The sequence below is a fragment of the Mus caroli genome, unplaced genomic scaffold (genome assembly GCF_978045245.1).
Source record: "Mus caroli unplaced genomic scaffold, Mus_caroli_1 scaffold_2, whole genome shotgun sequence".
Lineage (NCBI taxonomy): Eukaryota > Metazoa > Chordata > Mammalia > Rodentia > Muridae > Mus > Mus caroli.
This window is the reverse complement of record NW_028227257.1, coordinates 178988835-179010286: the sequence shown is the minus strand read 5'-3', so window position 1 is coordinate 179010286 and position 21452 is coordinate 178988835. Positions and strand designations below refer to the sequence as shown.

Genomic DNA, 21452 nt, shown 5'->3' with positions numbered 1-21452 from the left:
CATCTCTAGCTCTATTTAGAACTAGATGTCAGGTTTAACTCAAGTCTGGGACATTAGTACCTGCCTAACTGAGGCAGTACCTCTGAAGAGGAGCAGTGACTTAAGTGCTTGCTGGTCTTGAAAAGGGCTTGAGCCAGGCGGTGGTGGCGGAAGCCTTTAATCCCAGCACTTGGGAGGCAGAGGCAGGAGGATTTCTGAGTTCGAGGCCAGCCTGGTCTACAAAGTGAGTTCCAGGACAGCCAGAGATACACAGAGAAACTCTGTCTCAAAAAAACAAAAAAAGAAAAAAAAAAGAGAAAAAAAGGCTTGAGTGTTTGTGCGCGCGTGCACACACACACACACACACACACACACACACTCACGAGTGGGAGAAAAGAAAAACAGAAGTGGAGAGATTAAGAAAGATACCAAACATCTTTCCCACTGGCATATGCACGAACACATGCACACACCCACACAAACTCGCATACTATTAATAATAGTTTATTGTTACTGTTATTATTATTATTATTATTATTATTATTATCATTTAGATCAACTCAGAGCAACAGCTATTTAGAAGATGGTAGCAAAAACAAAGTAATCACAAGGATCCTAAGGAAGGTGATATGTGCTCATGTGTGTGCAGGTGCTTGTGCAGGTAGGTGCATGGGCTGTCGTTCCTCAGGCATGACCCACCTTGTTTTTAAGACAGGGTCTCCTATTGGCCTGGAACTTACCAAGCAGGCGAGACTGTCTGCCCAGCAAGCTCCATGGATTCATCAGCCTCCACCTTCCCAATGCTAGGGTTATAGTCATGCACATCTCATTCAACTTCTTGTGTAGATCCAGGGTTTGAACACAGGCTCTCTGCTTGCATAGTAAGCACTTTAATGACTGAGCGGGCTCTCTGCCCTCTTTATATATATGTCAATATATATTGATCTATATCAACTATATGTATATATGTATATATACATATACACAAACACATACATACACACATATCTATATACCTATATCCATATCTATAGCTATAGAAATGGGAACATCCACTGTCCCTCTTCCCTTGAGCTCACCTTGCTGGAGACAGCAAGTCAGAGAAAAGCAAAATCAGACAGCTCTCCTTGCATTTCAGAAGCTAGAATTGGCCTGAAAAGAACTGCTGAGCAGGTTGGTTCTCCACCAGCACTAGCCTGGAACACTTTCCCCAGTGGTAAAACCTATTGATCAAGGTAGCTGGGAAGTAGCCCAGACTCCTTAGTCACTGCAGGTCACCGGAGGGAGAACAGTATATGGAGACTTGCGGGCACGCTAGCAGAGATTCACATCAGCAGCCTCATCTCTAGTCAGAGCTTCTCCCACAGAGCTGCCACAACGCTTTATTGGATGGAATGCCTCTCCTGACGGGGAAAGAAACAAAGCTATAGCTTGTCTAGAAAAGAAACACTCTGTTGGAAAAAAAAACACAGGATTTACATATAGACACCGAGCCTGACCTAAGAGAGGAACATTAAGGTTCACCTAAATATAGAATACCCCAACAACAATCCTCTTACTTTTCATTTATTTAATTAATTATTTTGAGACAGACTGTCATGTAGCCCAGACTGATTTCATATTCACCATGCAGCCAAGAACCTAGAGGTCTTGATCCTCCAGTGTTTACCTTCCAGGTGCTGGGATTAAAAGCACATACAACCATATCTAGTTGTATGCAATGGGGGAGGGGGAGGCAGCGTGGCTCCTGGGCTTTGTACATGTAAGACAACCATTCTATTAACTGAACTCCATTAACAGCCTTCTCTATCCCCCCCCCTTTTAATGGATGAAAAAGGAGTTTAGACCAAAGTGCTAAGCCCTTTCAATTCCTACCTTTAGGTACACTTAATCTAACCTGTAACAAGAATCCCAGCAAACAGTCCTTGTCCACACCACACCTCCTAACCTGCACAGTGCTTCTAAGTAGTTAGCTATTTGTTAGCAGCTCATGATTCGGGGCTGGGGGATCTGGGGCAGAGGCTAGGAGAGGAAATGGAGAACGCATAACAGTTCTCAATCGTAGACTCAGACAATTAAAATCCCACCACAGGGGCACTGACACCAGGAAAAGGGTTGGTAGTACAAATAAGCTTAGGCTCAGAAACCTTGATGCACAGTTGGAAAGTCAAGGTCTCTGGAAAACTGAGACAGGAAAGAGTTCTGTGTGTAGCTTGCTGTCTTTTGGCACCAGTCTCAAAAACTGAAATAAAATACTGCACACTCAAGCAACTTTTAGTAAGCACAGTCATAAGTCATTCTACTCAAACAATGAGCACTTTTAATAAAAGCAACAGGAAAGGATCTAAAAGGAAAGAACACTCCCAACGCCCATTGTTCGGCAAACACACCCTCTTGAGAACTTTTATCCCCCTGCAGTTGCTGAGTGGGTGTCTGATGACTGGAACATAAGAAAAAGGTAAAAACAACTTCTTTTATTCCAGTAAAGGATAAATGTGATTATTTCATTCTTACATAATGGTGGATGCATGATTTGCAAATGTATTTGCTTGTGCAATGGTGCTGAATTTGTATTTTCTTAGCCTCCCACCCAAGTAACTGGAAAATATCCATGAGATGAGAGAATGCTTCTCTGGGCTGGCTTTCTGTTTTGGCGAGGGGACTGGCTGGCAGGGTGCAAAATAAACCTCATTTAACCTCTTTCTATTACTCGGGGGCATTTGCAAAATAGATGTGGTGGTAATCCCAAAACTGTTTTTCTATTATTAGAAACTATGTAAACTTCAGTGTTGCTGGGAAAACTTTAAAGGCCAGACTCTACATGAGAGCTTTGTTACACACACAGTAACAGTGATAATGACAACAACCAGCACATTCGAGCATCTGTACTTAGGATTGTGTAGTCTTTATTCCAACTTCTTGTTCCTTTAAATGTTCTAGAACTACACAGCATCACACATACACCAATGGTCTAAGCGAATAATGAAGCTTATAAAAATAATGTAGAACAGATGTGCTTGCTCTTGGAAACAGTATTTGAAATCATAATAAACTCCTAAGATATTATCAAAGGACTTGCATGCTCCCTCCACAGTTTCCCAAACTGTGGCACCTTTTTTCATCAGTGGCACATCATCAAAGCCCAGAAGTGGACACTGACAGCACACTGGGAGCTAGCCACGGACCTCACTGGACCTGAGTTATGAAGAGATTTGGACACTTTTGGCAATGATGAGCCTTTTGCTTTCAATTTGTTCTTACAGGTGACATGCTATAGGCAGATTGTGATCAACAGACATGTATTAGACCTGTGTTACAATTGTGGTAAGTTATTGAGCAGAACTAAATTTTGTGTTTCTTTTTCATTATTTATAAAGGAGAAACAATATCAAACAAAGATGTCAGCATGAGGAAATACTCTAGTCCAGTGAGTGGTATACATTTAGAATCCCCTGGCTGGGGAGATGACTGGCAGTTGGTGAAGTGCTTGCCTGGCAAGCACAAGGACCTGAAATCAATCACCATCACTCATAACAAAGTTGTGTGGTGGTATGTCCTGAGGGAGGCAGACACAGGGATCTCTGAAGCTTTCAACCAGTCACCTTTGCCAGGTTAGTCATTTCCAGGTAAAAGTGAGTAAACCCTGTCTCAAAAAACAAAGTGGATCATGTCCTGAAGACAACACCTAAGGATGATGTGTATATGTACCCAAACATATGCTTTCATGTACACACAGAACATCCCAAATTCAGAATTAATCACGAATGTCTCTCTCTCTCTCTGTGTGTGTGTGTGTGTGTGTATGTGTGTGTAGGCAAGGGTACCATGGGGTGTGTGGCATTCAGAGGGCAGTATGGGTCCTTGCCTTCCAACTTGCATGGTCTCTTGGTTTTTCTTGCTCTGTATCCTGGGCTAGCTCAGTCATGAGCTTCCCGAAATTCACCTGACTCTATCTCCCATCTTGCCTTAGGAACTCGGGGATCATGTAAGTGTTAACGAGTCCAGCTTTTCACATTCAGACTTGGATTCTTACTGCACACAGTAAACACTTTGTCCGTCCAGCTGTCTCTCCACCTCTCTATGAGTTATTCTAATGGATACGTTTCAACTCTGCAGAGGTTTCCTTTTAGTCATTCTGTTGGCAGTAGCCATCCTCCACCTGCCATCTAGCTGCTCTGTACTCTGTCCTGTGGGCTGGCACCTAAGCAGGAGTTGAGGGCTCAGTGTGCTTTTTATTTCCTCCTCTTAGCTAGGAGTTGGATGTGGAATAACAGCAAGACGGCTGTAATGCTAGAGTGAAAGAGAAATAGTGAGGCTGTCCCTAATAGCTGGGATTCCTTCTGACTTCCTGACTATCTGCTACCTGTACAGCTGTACAATTTATACGTATTGTAGCATTGGCATCTTCTAGTTTTGTGTGTCATAAGAACTTATATATAAAAAGTCAACTGTGCAAGCACCAACCCTTAGTCTCGCTCTGGGGCAGTGCCCACCATCACTTAATGAACTATTAATACAATCACAATAAGGAGCCTCCTTCTGGACTCATGTCCTGGAAGCATCTCTAGGCGTGCAGTAATTCTGGAGTAGATTTTCTCAGTGCAGGGCCACTGTGAGGGTCACTGCAGCACGAGCTGGGATTCATTAGAGGGAAACAGGTGGGCATAAGGATTTTATGGGGAAACATTTGGGCAAAACTGGGTTAATAGATAGGGAAGTAATCATACTGATAGTGGCATTCTTTGACTAATGGCAGTCTAGAGATCTGGGCAAAGAGCTTTAACTTTAAAACAGAACTGAATTTTATTAAAATGTTCTACTGTTGAGTTTGTTTGTTCTGTTTGTTTTCTGGCTGCAGTGACATTTGTCACATGTAAATTATGGGGAAAGGAGTTCACAGTTCCAGGTTATATTTCATGATAGCAGGGTCACCACAATGGCAGGAAATCGAAGGTTTTTGTCATATCACACCCATAAATCAGGGACAGAGAGCAGTGGATGGCATGCATGCTAGCACTCAGCTCACTTTCTCTGCTCTTTCACAGTTCAGACTCTAGGGAATGGTGCCACCCACAATGGGCAGATCTTGCTACCTCAACTAACACAATCAAAATAGTCTCCTACAGGCATGGTCATAGGCCAGTGGTTCTCAACCTTTCTAATGTTGTGACCCCTTAATACAGTTCCTCAGGTTGTGGTGACGCCTAACCATAACATTATTTTCATTGCTACTTCATAACTGTCATTTTGCTAATTATGAATCATAATGTAAAATCTCCAATGGTCTTAAGTGTACCCTGTGAAAGGTTTATTTAATCCTCAAAGGGGTCATGCATGACCCACAAGTTGATACCCTCTGCCATGGGTCAACCTAGTCTACTCTCCCTTCACTCCACCCCAACCCTTGATCCTTCCTTTCCAGGTGATTATAGATTCAAGTTGGCCATTCAAACTAGCCACCCCAACCACAGCCCAGCTGTGTGCTTTGGATCAGGTTCTTTAGCTTTCTCTAGCTTCCATGTTCTCCTGTGAAAATAGAACGCCTCTTCCTTTGTTGTGCTTAGACAGGGTCTCACTGTGTCTCAGCCTAACCTTGGATGTGAGAGCCTCTTGAGTACTGGAATCACAAGCATATGACACTATGCCAAACCATGTAGGTTGTGACAAAGTTTCTCTCAGATACTAAGCTTCCAATCTCCTGGGTCTACCTGTTCCCTTCTTGTACAATTTAGTATAAGCAAGCCTGCTCGTCCATCCTGGATATCTAAACACGCTAGATATCTGGCCAGGGTGGTCATGCTTCACTCCTGACCTACCTTCAGTAAGAATCTTCCTGGGTAACTTTAGCTAGATCCCTATCCCCAGTGCTTCATCTTGGTAATTTTCACCATAGGACACGCGCGTGCACGCACAGGAACATACACTCAACAGCTCCTTAGTTATAAATGATTGTTTGTCTCTGCTGAGTCCCAAGTTGAGCAAAATATATCTCCCCTGCTATAAAATTCCATTGTTAACAGTCCCCATTGCAATGCTCCTGCATAGTCTTTGCTGTTGTGTTTTAACATGCCATTGGATTTTTTTCTTTCATAAACAGAGGTGGGGATGGGGAGAAATCACCCAGGGTCTCTTATCACTAAAAACCTCCTTACCCTTCCCTTCCAATGCTATACTAGGAGGATTGAACCGGTGGTGTTGGGCCTCCTGCAGCCAGCCTTAGGTATTGTTACACTTGACCTATAAGTCTGGCTGTCAAATCTACCCTGGGGGAAGTCAGAGGATAGTGGCTTGGACAGCTGCAGGATGAGAGGTCACACCCTAGACTCAAATGCTTCCTGCGGACCCGCAGGTAACCCAGCGTGACGTCGAAGGCCTCCTCGCTGCAGGAACAGCCAGGGGTCCGGGGCGCCAGGGACTCCCGCAGAGCGGCGGCCGCCAGGTGGCACCACGGACCCGGGGCCCGTGCGCTTCCGCGGGCGGGGGGCGGGGCAGGAAGGGGTTAAGGCGCCGGCTGAGCGGCCGCGGCGGTCTAGGGAAGCCCGGCGCAGGGCTCTGAGGAGGGAGCGGCCGGCTGGCCGGGCGCGCGGAGCCACAGCGTTATGGAGGAAGGCGCGGCGCCCGGCCGCCTGTGACCGAGCGTGGCGAGCCCGAGCGGCCCGCGGCGCCCGTGGCGCGGAGATGAGCAAGTCCGCTGCTCTGCTGCTCTGCCTGCTCGGCTGCCACGTTTGGAAGGCAGTCACCAAGACGCTGCGGGAGCCCGGCGCGGGAGCCCAAGGTCGGTGGGCGGTGGCGGGGCTGGAGGGGGGACGCTTTTGTGTCGCGCCCGGGCCTGGCGCGGCCGCGGTGGCGGCTGGACCCCGGCCGCATTGTGGCGGAGGCCCAAGCGGCACGACCTGCATCGCGGTCCTGCAGTCCCCCACGTCGCGATACCCGGGGGGCGGCGCCGCCCCGGGAACACGCTGGGCCCGCGGCGCAGATGCTCCCGGGGGATCTGGGTGGCACCAGCTGCTCTGGCTGCCTCCTGGGTGGCAGCCGCTGGTGACTCTTCGGCTTATATCCGAGGTGCTTTCCTTTATGCATGATTCAGACACACGGCTCCATTGCCACCCACTCCCCCCCCCCCCCCGCGGGAGGGAGAGACCTGGGTGGCTGGTTCCCACCCCCACCCCCCAACCCCGCTTCCCTCTCTGGGATCCCTGGAGCTCTGGTCCTGGAGTTCCAGCGCGAGGGGCTGCGCTCGGCCCTTTTGTTGTGGCGGGGAGGGGGCGGCCGCCGCCCCAGGGTGCCCCCTGCGCCCTGGCGACCCCAGGTCTGCCACCGCAGTTTAGGAAAGTTTTGGGGTCTTCTCCCCCGACCCCCTTATTCTATGTGGTTCTCAGACCTTTAGGGATTTGTTGAGCAGCCACAGGGATCATCTTGAAAAGAGAGAAAACTGGAACTAGGAAACCCTAATCACTTAAAACCATTTCTATGTCTGTCTGTCGCCAGCTCTTGCCTTTTGTCTAATCTTTGGCCTCTTACAAATCTGCTTTCCATCTGTACAAGAATGGCCACAACCTTTTTTTTTTTTTTTTTTTTTTTTTTTTCCTAATCTGAATTTATTTGAGGACAACCCTGGAGCTTCCTTGACAAGATTTTGTCAAGACAAATCTAGTGCTTCTCTGTTGCCTTTTTCTGAGGAGCATGTGTGAATTCAGCCAGGGCATCTCTTGCCCAGGGTAAACTTGGTTAGGGAGGGGCCTTCACTGGTCTTATGTGAGCTCCTGCAGGCACTCAGACCCTTGGCAAGATTCTTGACAGAAAGGTGTGCCCTGCTAAGTTAGCTCTACACACATGAAGGAGTGCCCATCCCAGTATCCTATCACAGGGCCCTGCCTCATCCTTCTTCCCACCCTTTGAAACTTGGGACCAGGGGAGCCTTGACTTCCACCCAATATCTTCTTGGTGTCTGTTGACAGTCTGAGTTCAGTTAATGCTGTTGGAGGTTTTTGTGCTCAATGCTTGCTGAATCGCTGGTTGGCATCTTTTAAATACATTGCTGCACCCATAGTTGACATTAAAATATGACCATTAGGAATTGGGTGTGAATTTGGTAATGTATACTATGGAAGGAAGGTATTAACAGGGTTCCAGAAGACCCATAAGTCACAGTAGGAGGGGGATACTTATGACATTAGGTCATCAGTATTGAATGATAGCCTCTTTCATTTAGACCCCACTGCATTTTGAATCAGCTTTTTAAATGAATATTTGTGCCTCAACAAACCCATTATTTTCGAAGGGCAGGTTGGGGTTTTTTTTTCACTTGAAATAGCAATACATGGAAATAATGAATTCATTCATTTATAAAATACGAAAATACATGGCTTCAATTGAAAAAATCATGGAAGAAAAATATCTACTGTCTTCAGGTCTAAGACTATGTTTTATTGAGGTCTTACTGTTAAACCCTCTGACAGGGAATTTCCCAGGAAGTGAGAGAGTAATGACCAACCTGTGAGACTATTTGTGCCCTGGCTAGGTATATCCTCGAGTTTCAGTAGAAGACAGAATATCTTGGAATAGTGTTCCTCTTGGGTTTCTTTATTGATTTGCTCTTTCCAGTAAGGGTGGACTTTTAAGGTGTCAATCGAAACACATATATGGGAAGTCTCTGAAACACCACCTGGCACCTGGATTTTTGAGCTGGTTGGAAATGGACAGTTTCTCTTGTCATTTGAGGATACCTTTAAACTGCTGAGTTCTTCAAAGCTTTTGGATAGCTATCATTCTGCCAACATGGTTTATCAGTTCATGTTTTCTCTGCTTTCCGAGATCTGTAGACCAGGAAGGTAAGTGCCATGCTTAACTAACTTCATGGTGCATAGGTGAGCCGACTGTGAACTTGTTTGGCACATAGTCCTTGGTGGGTGGGGGGTAGGAGTGGGGGAGCTGCTGAAGTGCTTACCACAGTGTAGCCAAGGTTTGTTATCTGCATGTATTTTAGGAAGTATGTATACTTCATCTGAAAATCCAATTTGTAAGAGCTTTGCTTTTGTTATGGAAATGAGCTTGAATTAAATTTTGAAGAAACATTGTATACAAACAGGGCTTGGCTATTAACTTCAGAAAAAATACTGAAATCTCAGACATACCGGAAACCATCCACTCTAGGATTGCTGGTGGCTCCCAGGACTCAATGATACCTCCTTTGTGGTAATATCTAGGGAAACTAATATCTGCAAAGTTTTCTTCTAATGCTTGGCTCTTTAAATATTCATGATAAAAATTAAGGGTTGGCTTACTGGCTGTAGCTGCTTTGCATCTGCAGAGTGACTTACACAACAACAGTTAGTGGCTCTGTGACTAGCTGTGACTGTAAACTCTCTCTGTTTCATCTGCATTGTACCATAGTTTATAAGATCATTTCGTGGGGAAGGCTTTATTTAAACATGCTGACTAGCGACTTTCCGTGCCTCTTAAAAAACCACACTGAGAGGGAATTGATAGAAGATGCTTCTCTGAGGAGGAGCTGTGCAGATGGACTCTGCAAAGTTGTCACCTTTAAGCCCTACGTAGACCATGGGCCAACAGAACGGTCAACATCAGGACCTTGGTGCCAAGACTGTTGGCATTTGATCTTTGTTTTGTTATTATCTGACAGAAAGGTATTGTATAGCGATATGTCAACTTCTCCATAGTCTCAGAAAATCTACCATGTGCTGCAATAATTGAGTGAGTGTTTAGCTGTTTCTCCTTTGGAGAGGCCTGGTTTCTAACACACTTGAACTTCGATTGTCATTAAGCTGTGTTCAGTTGGAAAACAGAGGAGCAATGAATTGAGGGGGCTAACAGGAAGCACAGCCAACAAGCTGTACACATTCCTTAGCCTAAGACAATAACATCTAAGTACAACTCATGGGCTCACATCTGGGATCATGGACAAGTTGAACTTCCAAAGGCCACTGGGCTTCAAAAGGAGGATGTGTGTGTGTGTGTGTGTGTGTGTGTGTGTGTGTATTCCTCACCCTTCTCATCTTATAATCTAGTTGAAAAAGAAATCAACTAGAAGATATCACTGATATCCTTTTTATGAAATTAGCCAAATATCTTTAAAGTAAAATCGAATACACATGACATAAAGGCTAGTCCGCCGTGCTTCTTTGTATTTCGGATGTTACCCACAGTACACATGGGAAGTTGTGCTGATAACAACATCAGTACCCAACACCTCACTCCATGCTCCCAGAATCTGGGTAGGTAGAAGGCAGCCCATTGGACATAGACTAGGCAGCACTGTCTCTGTAGTGAGTCCCAGTCTCAGATTGACTCCCCAAATGACGAGCATCAGATAAAGCTGCCTCATATTGGGTGATCTATTTGGGTAGATGGACTGTCAAATATAAGTTTAATATAGTCATCAAATATTTTAAAACCCATTATTTGTCACAAAGCATAAGACTACGAGGTAGTTTGAAATTGTGAAAAATAGCCACAAAAGAAAGAAAGAAGGTCTGGGTACAGACAATTTGCCAGTGGGTTTTGCTAAAGCTGGTGTCTTTCTTGTCTCCTGCTTTCTGCTCTTTCCCACAGGAGAAGGAACTTTTAAGTTCAAGGAGGAAAGACACACCTATTTTCTAATCAAATGAGTACCTTAATTTGCTTACTTATTTTCTTGAGTTTGGGATTTGAATAGAAAAAAAAGTATTGAATTTGTAATGAGAGAAAGATTTTTTTTTTTATGTCAGAACTGGAGGAGAGACACTGAACACTTTGATTAAATCTGTCCAGCGTCTCTTGGGTGACTCACATCAGTAAGGCTTCCAATTTCAAAATCAGGACGAGTTGTCTTGTCTCCGTGGACAGCTGGGTGCAGTAGCATTGTACTCTGGTCATTCATTGGCCCCACAACACTGTCACAATAAAGAGCCTAGCAGGAGGCATTTCCTACTGGAGATATGTCTCACAGAAGAAATTAACTCATGTGTGTGTTGGATCTTAATATTTTCTTAGTAGTAACATTTGCTATTTTGTCAAATATATATAATTATTACCTTATTAGTAATTTAGATGAAGGCTTTGCTGGGTCATTGATTATAGTTTCTTATCAATAAACTTTTAGAGGGTGGACTTATAAAATTCTGAGCCAGAGAAGGTGTCGAAGGGCTTGTGTAGTCAGGCGGACCCTCAAGCTAATCTGTGATCTCTGCCCCGTTCCCTTTGTTAGTGCTTTCTTTCGTTACCTCTGCAGGTCCTTTTTTGTTACAGTGCGTATGTGTGTGTTGTGTATGTATGTACGTGTGTGTGTGTGTGTGTGTTTGTGTGTGTGTGCATATGTGTGGAGGCCAAAAGCCAGCATTAGTTGCCTTCTCCAGTGGCTTTGGACCTTATTTTTTTGAGGCAGGGTCTCTCGCTGAGCCTGGAATTCAGGGTTTCAGCTAGACTGGCTGACCCACAAGCCCCTGGAATCTGCCTGTCTCTACCCCTCCCGTTCTGGAGGTACGATCACGTGCTACCATGTCTGGCTTTTTACATCATTTCTGGGGATCCAGATATCAAGTCCTCATGCTTGTGTGACAGGTGCATCACCTACTGAGTTACCTCCTCAGCTTTGCCAGGACATAATTGTAGAGCCCAGAGATAAGGGGGCAGATGTAAGATGTCAGGTAGTCCTATAGTATAGATTGGATCATGCTTGCTCCGGTGAACAGAGAAGCTGACTTCCTTGCTACTACTAGGGATTCCAAAGAAGGAGAAAACTGGTGTTTGTTACTATTAAGCCATTGTGACCAAAGTACCCATCAGAATCAACTTACCTAAAGAGAGGTTTATACTGGCTCCTAATTTCTGAGCAGTTAAAATAATCGTTGAGGGGTAGGTATGTATGACAGAGTCACGTCACCTGTGGCAGCGGGAATGTGACCTGCTGTTCATGTCATGGAAGACAGGAAGAGGGATGGTTAGATTGGAAGTAGGGCTAGCCTATGACCTTCAAAGACCCCTTGTGACCCACTTCTGTGAAGTTGGGCCCCACCTCCTAAGGGCTTCCCAGCCTGTCAGATCAGCATGGCTAACTAAGTGACAAGCATTCAGGTGATTTCAGGTTCAAACCAGAACTGCTGAGCCCGTGTGTTCTCCGTACTTCTCAGGAATGGTTTGGGTTCTTTAGTACCTGGCATTGGCGCATATAAGAAAACGTAAGACGGCTTATGTAATGCCAGAAGCTATGCTTAGAAGTGCTACACTTAAAGTTGAATTTTTAAATTTTTGACATGAGAACTTAGGAGGTGAGGCTTTTTTAAAAAATAGCCATGATTTATTAAATTCTTCAAATTGTAAGTATTTGTGGTGTCTCTATCACACTTAGTACTTTATTAGTATATTAGAAACAAGTGCCCTCATAGGAAAAAATAATAGCTATTAACTAACATGTCTTGAGTGCTTGCTATCATGTTAGGTGACTTCATGAGTTAGTGTGTGTGGCCACAGGGGTTCTACCTCCCCAGCTCTGGGGTTAACAAGTGGCAACCAGTCTACCCAGATTGTTTCTACGGGTTCTGTGGCTTGAACTCAGGGCTTCATGTTTATATAGAAGAACTTAGCCAACTGAGCCATCTCCACAGCCCCTCAATGAATCTTTTTCTTTAATGAAGAATGTATACCATTCTCATTTTATAGAAAAAGAAATGTGGGACACAGGTGGCTAGCCACTAACCCCAAATCACACATCACTGAGTAGCATCCACTGTTTCCCTGAGAAAGCCTTCAGACTATGTTGCTTTAGGACTGGGAGAATAAAATTTAATTTTGTGCACTCTCAATCATCATAGTATCTTGCCAACATAAATAAGAGTCTCTTAATGGTTCTGAATTTTTAGGAAGACAACAGTATCGCCTGTCTGGCCCCCTTTTGACCTATTGAAAGCGCCCTTCAACAGACATCTGCTGCACATCTCCTAAGAACAAAGCTTGGATCCAGATTTGGAGAAGAGATGAGAAACTCATATAAATAACTCTCAGAGGCTCTTGAGGGAGGTCTATAAAGCAGGGTGGGATCGTGGGTCGGGAGCCTCACCTGGCTTGATTTCAAAGCCCATTAGTGTTTGGCAAACTGTTTTTATAACAAAAGAAATGTATTTGAACCCACTATTGGGAGGTGGAAGATGGGAAGGATGTGGTCCTGTGTAAAACGTTCAGGTGTGGTTGGATGCTTAGATCCTAATGAGATGCCTTCCCTGCAGCACAAGGAGAAAACTATTTGCTGTCATGTGTCAAATGCTACTTTTATCAGTGTTTGGGAATGCTTGCAAAAGACTTGAACTTTTTCTTTCCAAAACAGTCTTTCCTTTTCCTTTTGCTTGTACAATAATCTGAGAAATTTACTTTTATAAAAAATGATGGTTTTATGTAACTGAAAAAAATTGTTTTCTAACCTGCTTCATGAAAATGTTGTACAAAAAAAAAAATCAAAGGCAGAATATTGTGATGAATACTCAAACACAAGCTCCTAGGGCTGATATGTTACTGAGTTTGCTTTATCACGTATCTGTTTATTGACATGTTCTCACCATCCATTAATCATGATTTTTTTAAATGCATTTTAAGCCTGTGTTTGGTATCAGTAGCAGTTTTTCCCTCAAGTATGTTAGCATGGGTATCGTTAGTGCTTAATGTTCTTTTTTTCTTAGAGAAATTTACATATGAGGAAATACATGCTTTGTGTTAACATTTGCAAACACCTTTGCACCTCAAGCCCTTCTCAAGATAGATATAAACTATTTCCAGCACTCCAGGAAGCCCATCATTCCTTGCCCCAAATAGTCCCTGTCCCTCTCATTCAAGAGCAACATAGTTCTGATATTTTTCCTGCCATAGATGATTTTTTTTCTTGTACTCTTCCTAGAACTTAAAATGAATGAAACTGGATAGAATGTATCCTGATGTCTGCTGTTCATCAGAACAGGTTTTGAGATTTACCCAAGTTATAGAGATAGGAATACAGTCATTTCTTTCTTTCTTTCTTGCCAACTTTCCATTCTCTAACTATTGTAGATTGTTTATCCGCTCTACTGATGGGGACTTGTACTGAGTAGTTTTATGTCAAGCTAGAGTCATCTAAAAGGAGGAACCTCAATTGAGAAAAGGCCTTCCTAAGATCCATCTGTAAAGCATTTTCTTAATTAGCGATTGATGGGGAAGGGTCCAGCCCATGGTAGGTGGTGCCATCCTGGGCTGGTGGACCTGGGTTCTATAAGAAAGCAGGCTGAGTAAGACATAAGGAGCAAGCCAGTAAGCAGCACTCCTCCATGGCCTATGCATCAGCTCCTGCCTCCAGGATCCTGCCCTGTGTGAGTTCCTGTCCTGACTTCCTTCAATAATGGACCACAGTAGAAGTAATAAACTCTTTCCTCTCCAGCTTGTTTTTAGTTGTGGTGTTTTCTTGCAGTTCTCACGGTATTTCTAGCTTTGTCTGTTTGTTAATATGGTTTGGATGAACACTTTACACAGTTCTTTCATGCACATAGTTTTCATTGCCCTTGAGGCATATGTCATTGGGAGGATGACTCAGTCGCTAGAGTACTTGCCAAGGACCTGAATTTGGTCCCCAGAACCAACATAAAAATGTATGTAATTATAATGCCAGGGTTGGGAAGGCTGGAGACAGGGTGTTCTCTGGGGCTTACTGGCCAGCTAGCCGAAACCAGTTGCTAACCTCCAGCCCAGGGACAGACCCTGATTCAAAGAGAGTGGATGATGTTGCTGGGATGACGCCCAAAGTTGTCCCCATCCCTTCATACACAAGCGTGTGGGCGTGCACAGGATTCAATGCCATTTCTTTCCTTGAAGATACAAGCCACCCATGGATTTCCAGTTGCCACTCAAAAGAAACCAAGATATCTTGCCTAAGGATTTTTGCAATTATTCGGTGTCTTCATGAGTACTGTGAGTCTTTAAAATAGTCAAGTAGCTTTTAAAAGTTAAGACAATGGAGTTCTAAATCTATCCAAAGCAGAAGGCAGAAGACCTGAAGTAGTGTTGAGGGACCAGGAGATGACTACTTGTCTGCTGGTATGTTCCATGGCACAAGTATGATTTCAGTGGCAGAACCTGGTATTAAGCCCAAGTTAAGTCGATCAGAGCAAGCCTGATGTCCTGCATAGTGTCCCTGGAGGAGAAGCGAAGTGCTGGAGAAGGAACTGGAGTAGAGGCTCAGGTTTCTTTGGGCCTCTCCTTGAGACTTATAGCCACACTGCTGCTAGGTACATTGCCTCAAAAACTGTCCCCTCCCCACTTGCATGCTTAGCCTGACTACTACTTAGGAAAACAGAGGGGGAACCTGGAGTGCAGTATAGTATGGATGGGTTACTTCAATAGAATTGTGATCACACATGCACCATCCTGTCAGGTGAAGCTGTGGAGACTTACCTGCTTAGCACAGCATAAGACTGTTCCTGTCCCAGGGGCTTTTACAGAGACAATTCCCAGAGTTGATCACATTAATTCTGAGTCACCAGCTACATGCATGGCCTTTCAGGTGAGCACACCTGGCCAGATGTGAAGAGCTGTTGTAGCCATCCATATTTGGACTAAGGAAGAAGTGGATGCTGGCATCACCTCCCACTCTTTGTAGCTGGCTTTGTCTATTGCTTGGGTCTCTCCCAACTTTTCTGTTTCTGAGCTTTCTACTTTTAGGAATTGCATAGAGAAAAGAGCCCTGCACACAGGGCTGTGTGCACTGTTCTTCCAGTGGGGCTACTGCTCCATGTCCTTTTGTCTGACTTCTTTGGACATTGCATAGACAGGTAGGATTAGTGGTATAAATTGTCCTCTGTTGTTTGTTATTAAACAGAGGGTTGAGGTGTTTCTTTTTCAAGCACAGCCCAGTTTCCTGCTTCAGTGCTCAAGACGCATGACCTTTGGCTCCTTTCTCCCTGTGCAGTCTTAGTCACATCTGGGATTTAAAGTGGCAGGAAGTCCTGTCCTGGAGGTTGCTGACCAATCTGACATCATGTGCTTGCTTCTAACCCATCCCCCTGCAACACTACCCTGTGGCCATCCCCCAGCCAGCTCCCTCCCCCCCCCCAGCTCCCTTACTTTTCATTTCAGTGTCCTTTTCTTCCCCTTGCTTAGGACCTCTTCCTCTCTTGATCACTTTCTAGTTTCAAGACCTATACACACACATCATGGAAATACATACACTATATATATATATATATATATATATATACATCATATACACACATACATTATATATATATATACACACACATTGTAACACACATACATACCATATATACACACTATACACACATATATATGTATCATATATGAATAGATACAATGTGTATGCATATATATACACTTTGTATCTATACACATATGATACATGTATATTGTATATATATATATATATACATTATATATGTTTTATATATACACGTTATGTATTTGTATATATACATATACACACATACATACATTCATACATACATACATGTGCGTTATACGGACCTAGTTTTAGAATTATGTACACACACACACATTTTTAAATCTAGGTCCCTGTTATGACAGAACTCATGCAACATAGCTTTCTGAGTCTGACTTGTTTCACTTAGCATAATGATATTCACTTTTGTGCAGGTGTCATGATTGAGTTTTCCTTACTGCAGAATAAAATTCTATTACATGTATGTATCACACATTTTATTTTTCACCTGCTGATAGTTCCATTTCCTTTGTGTTGTGAACTGTGCAGCGGTAAGCACTGCACAGGGATCTCTGTGGGGTGTAGACGTAGAGGCCAACAGCAGTAGAGCAGGGTCACGTGGTAGATCTTTGTTCAGTTTTCTGGGAAGCCTGCATATGATTTTCACAGTGACCGCACAAGTTTGCATTCAAAGCAGAACTGTATATGGGTTCATTTCCCCACATCCTCACCAGCATTTGCTGTCATTAGATTTCTTGATGACAGCCATCCTGCATGATGTGGAATGGAGTCTCAGAACAGTATCAACATACACTTTCTGCCATTCATTCTTTTTTTTTGCTTGTTTGTTTGTTTTGTTTTTCAAGACAGGGTTTCTCTGTATGGCCCTGGATGTCCTGGAACTCATTCTGTAGACCAGGCTGGCCTTGAACTCAGAAATTTGCCTGCCTCTGCCTCCCTGGCGCACGCCTTTAATCCCAACATACACTTTCTGATGACTGAGTAGTTTGAACATTCTATGGCTATTTTCCTCCCTTGGAGAACTGTATTATGTCTAGCTCATTAGCTTATTTATTGGTCATTTGCTTTTTGATGATTAATTTTTGCGCTTTTTTATATATGCTAAGTCTCTGACTTCTAGTTGACAAAGGGATGTTTGTTTGTCTGTTTGTTTTCCCCCAATTTCTGTGTAGGTATCTCTTCCCTCTAGTGACTGCTTCCTTTGCTGTGTAGAAGTCACATTCGTCTCTTCTTAGGAGCATCCTGCACTAGTAGAGTCTTCTTTACAAAGTCCTTGGCTCTGCCCACATCTGTAAAGTGTTGTCTTTGAGTTGTCCTGTAATCACAGCTTTTGATCCTGCTGATATGAAGACCTTTCATCCATGTTGAATTGAGTTTTGCTCAGGGTGAGTTGTATGGATCTATAACAGCTTCATTATTTTATGTCTGGAAATTAGCTCCCCCAGGATCATTTGTTAAAGAAGATATTCTTTCCCGTTACATGTTTTTTACACCTTTGTCAAAAGTTATCTATATAGGTTTGTTTCTGAGTCTTCTGTTCGAGTCTACTGATTGATATGCCTACTTTTTTTATCACTAGCATGCTGTTTGGTTACCATGACTCTGTAAGATAACTTGGGACTCAAGATATTGTGATGCCTCTGGCATTATCCATTCTATATAGGGTCTTTTATGCTTCCATATGAATTTTGGGATTTTTTTACACTATTTCTGCACCATTGAATATCTGAAATACCATGCATTAAATATGTATATCAATTTTGGTAATGTAGCTATTCCATAATATTAATTTTGACAAGCCATAAACAGGATTCATAGGTATTTTTATGCTATTATAAATGGGATTTTCCTCATTAACTACTTCCTTGGCATATTCATTATTGATACATAAAAATTGATTTTGTCAATTTTGTATCATACTATTTAGCTGAAAGTATTTATCAGTTCTGAGAGCTTTCTGACGGAGTGGTTGGATCATGATTTCCCCAGATAAGATAATCTTACTTCTTTTCTTGTCATTTTTTTCTTCCTTGTCTTCTTGCCCTAAGACTTTGAACACTATATTGGATAAGAGGAACAGAATGAATGAATGTCTTCATCACACTTTAGATTTAAAAAAAATACACAGTATTTCTGCATTTAGGCTGCCTAGAGGTAAATTTGCTGTAGGTTCATCATATATAGCCTTTATTATATTTCTATATACCTAATCCCAGTGCCTTCAGGGCATTTATCATGAAAAGATATGGGACTTTGACAAAGTTCTTTTCTGTCACAATTGTGAGGATCAGCTGATTTCTGTCATTAACTTAGTGTGTGGTATTGCTCATTTATTTGTGTATCTGCTCAGTTAACTTTCCATCTCTGGTTTGAAAACAGCGTGGTCATGGTGTATGAACTTTTTAATGCATTCCTGAAATCAGTTTTCAGGAATTTTACTGAGAATTTTTGCATCTATGCTTCCCAGGGAAATGGGCCTATAGGTTTTGCTTTTGTGTCCTTATTTGGTTTTGGTGTGGGGGCTTCATACAGTGGAGTGAGTAATGTTCCTTCAGTTTCCATTTTATGGGTCAGTTTAAAGAGTATCAATCGGTTTTGGCATTTCTCTAAAAGGTTGTTAGAATATGTCAGTGAATCTGTCCAGTCCTCTGGCTGTCATAGTAATGTTTCAAATTTCATTGATCTTATGCATAAGTTTAACTTGGTTGTGTCATGCCAATTAGTCTTTAAGGCTTGAACAAAAAAGGACACGTGGTGATTGGGTAAGAAAGGTGGAATGAACTGGAGAGGACTTTACATTTAATTTTATTATGGTTCAGTGTACATGTTTGTGTAGTTTCTGTTGATTTTTAGCTTTATTGCACTATGCTCTGATAAGATACATAACATTGTTTTGATTCTTTTGTGTTTGGTAAGACTTGGTTTCTAGCCTAGAACATGAGTTTATTTGAGGAATGTTCCATGGGACCCTGAGGAGAATTTCTCTCCTGCTCTTTTATGTAGACATCTGGATCATTCTCTTCTAATATGGAGGAAATCTGTCATTATTTCCACTAATATAAACAAAACAACACTAGAAAATGTGAATCTGCTATTCTCAATATTATATACAAAGTGACAGCACTGGCTCTTTCCGGATGGCGTGAAAGAAGTTAGTTGTGCTTGATGTCACATGGTTTTATAAGCATCCCTGTTGAATCAGAGGTTGGAGGTGACAGGTTTGGCCGCCGCCTTTGAACAGGATTTCCCACTATTCGCCCTGCTGATTCAGCCCTGCTCTTAGGGTTACCTCCCATCTGCTCTCCGTGCTTTTGCATATGTGAGAAGGCATATGGTTAAGGGATGGAAAAGTCACTGCATGCAACTGGTGAGGGTGGAGGGCGCCATGTCTGCAGGCTGGTCAAGTTAGCAGCCCATCTGCCAGAGCACAGAAAGCCCTTTGAGCAAGTTGCTCTGCTCCCCACGCCTGCGTGCAGAGCCCCTCAGTCCACATTTTGTGGAGAAAATCCAGCTTGGCAATATCAAGATGAAGGCTCTGCTTCCTAAGTGACTTGCTACAAAGCAGACACCGGTGTGGTTGTATGGACACATTTGTTTTCTTTTACTGTGGACTCGAAGAATGCGAATGAAATGAAGAAGAAGAGTGACAACCCTGCTCACTTGTCTCTCGGTGAAGCAAACTATTCTAGGGCCTTTCTCTGCCCCCTCCGCCATCCAGGGTTTCACTATCCAGCCAGACTGATCTTGAACTCCTGTTCCTCCTGCCTTAGGCTTCTGGCTGCTAAGATTCCAAGTGTCACCTTACCCTGGAGCTTGGGGGGCCTTTTAATGCACACTTTGTATTTCCTGTAGAATTGACTTGTGCATGGAACTTGGGGTTTTAGATGGACTGAACATTGATAAAAGGCTTTTATTGTATGCTTTCCCGTGACTCTTTGAAAGTTTCCTTCACCATCCTGACTCTTGTTTGGCTTTTTAATTTTAAAAATAAAGCCACTGCCTATACTGTTAACAATGCTTCTCTTGATAGATGAGTGGAAATGTTCTAGATGATGCATTAACTATTAAAGATAGGCGCTCTACACCATCACTTCATATATGCTAGGTAAACGGGGAGAGCGTGCTAAATTTTTGGAGCAGGGGTTTAGTTCCTGTGCACACATTAGAAAAGGTGTTCTTTTGGTTTACTCTGCCCCGTGCACTCTCTTTTCAGTGGGGTTTTTCCTTAGCAGATCTCATTTCTAAACTCAGTCTCCAAGTCCACAATAGAAAGCATCAGCAGGACTTGTCGTTAGGCACCTCTAACTTTATTCTTCTGCTCTTCACCTTGTGGCTCTTGAGCGGTTTTTTGGTCATCCATTTTTTCCATCCCACAAAGAGTCTCTGCTTTGAGCCAGATGACAGGTTGCACACTTGTAATCTCAGGGCCCAAGAAGCAGAGGAAAAGGGGTCACAAATGTGGGGTAGCCTGGTCTACAAAGTGAAAACCTGACTCAAAATAATCTACTCTATGTACGTTGGCCAGAAAATTGTCTGTATCAATGTCATAAATGTGCACGGTCCTTAAAGGATCTCCACATCCATAATCTGTACTGTACTCAAAACAACCTGACTCAAAATAATCTACTCTATGTACGTTGGCCAGAAAATTGTCTGTACCAATGTCATAAATGTGCACGGTCCTTAACGGATCTCCACATCCATAATCTGTACTGTACTCTCCTGTTCTATAGTATTCCAAGAGATGTTACACATTTTATAATGAGAAAAAGTGTGACTTGCAGTCTTGTGTTGCACTGAGTGGGGGTGACAGCCCTACACCTCCTTGTCCTGTCCCTCATATAATCTCTCTCCAAGTTCTACATGGTTGGTGGGTTCTGCAAAGGGACCCTGCTCTGAGCCACACCGCTCCTCAGCAATACTTACTGCTGCTTCCAAGCACAGCTCAGAGTCTCATGGGTAAGTGTGAGCAGTCACTTGGCATACCCCAGCATGGGAGACATGAAGAAATAACACCTAGTGCCTTCTTTCCAGGAACTGAAGCGCTCATGCGGGAAGCAAAAATAATAAAGAATTCAAGAGGGAGCCAAGTGCTGTTAGTAAGAGCATGCCAGGGTGGCATGCGGGAATGGAGAACCTGGAGGGCAGCATGGGGTTCACAGGTCAAGAATTAGTCATGCAGAAAAGAGACAAAGATACCCTTTCCATGGGCCACTGTATCATTGGTGTGATGTACATTTGAATGGAGCAGGAAGGTCCTGACATC

At 43.3% G+C, this 21452-nt stretch overlaps 1 protein-coding gene across 2 annotated transcripts in view; it reads left to right on the top strand.

Annotated features, from left to right (window-relative positions):
* Positions 1-2380: 2380 nt before the first annotated feature.
* The window catches only part of Fam171a1 (family with sequence similarity 171 member A1), a 120605-nt gene continuing 101533 nt past the window's right edge, over positions 2381-21452 (top strand). Inside the window, exon 1 of one of the 2 annotated variants that reach the window (XM_085835232.1) lies at positions 2381-2437. Coding sequence is in view for 1 of the 2 variants with exons in the window: in XM_021154949.3 (XP_021010608.1) it covers positions 6658-6754 (97 nt within the window). In the remaining variant the exon portion in view is untranslated. Of the gene's footprint in view, positions 2438-6484; positions 6755-21452 lie in introns of those variants that run through there. The other variant, XM_021154949.3, reaches the window with a different exon arrangement.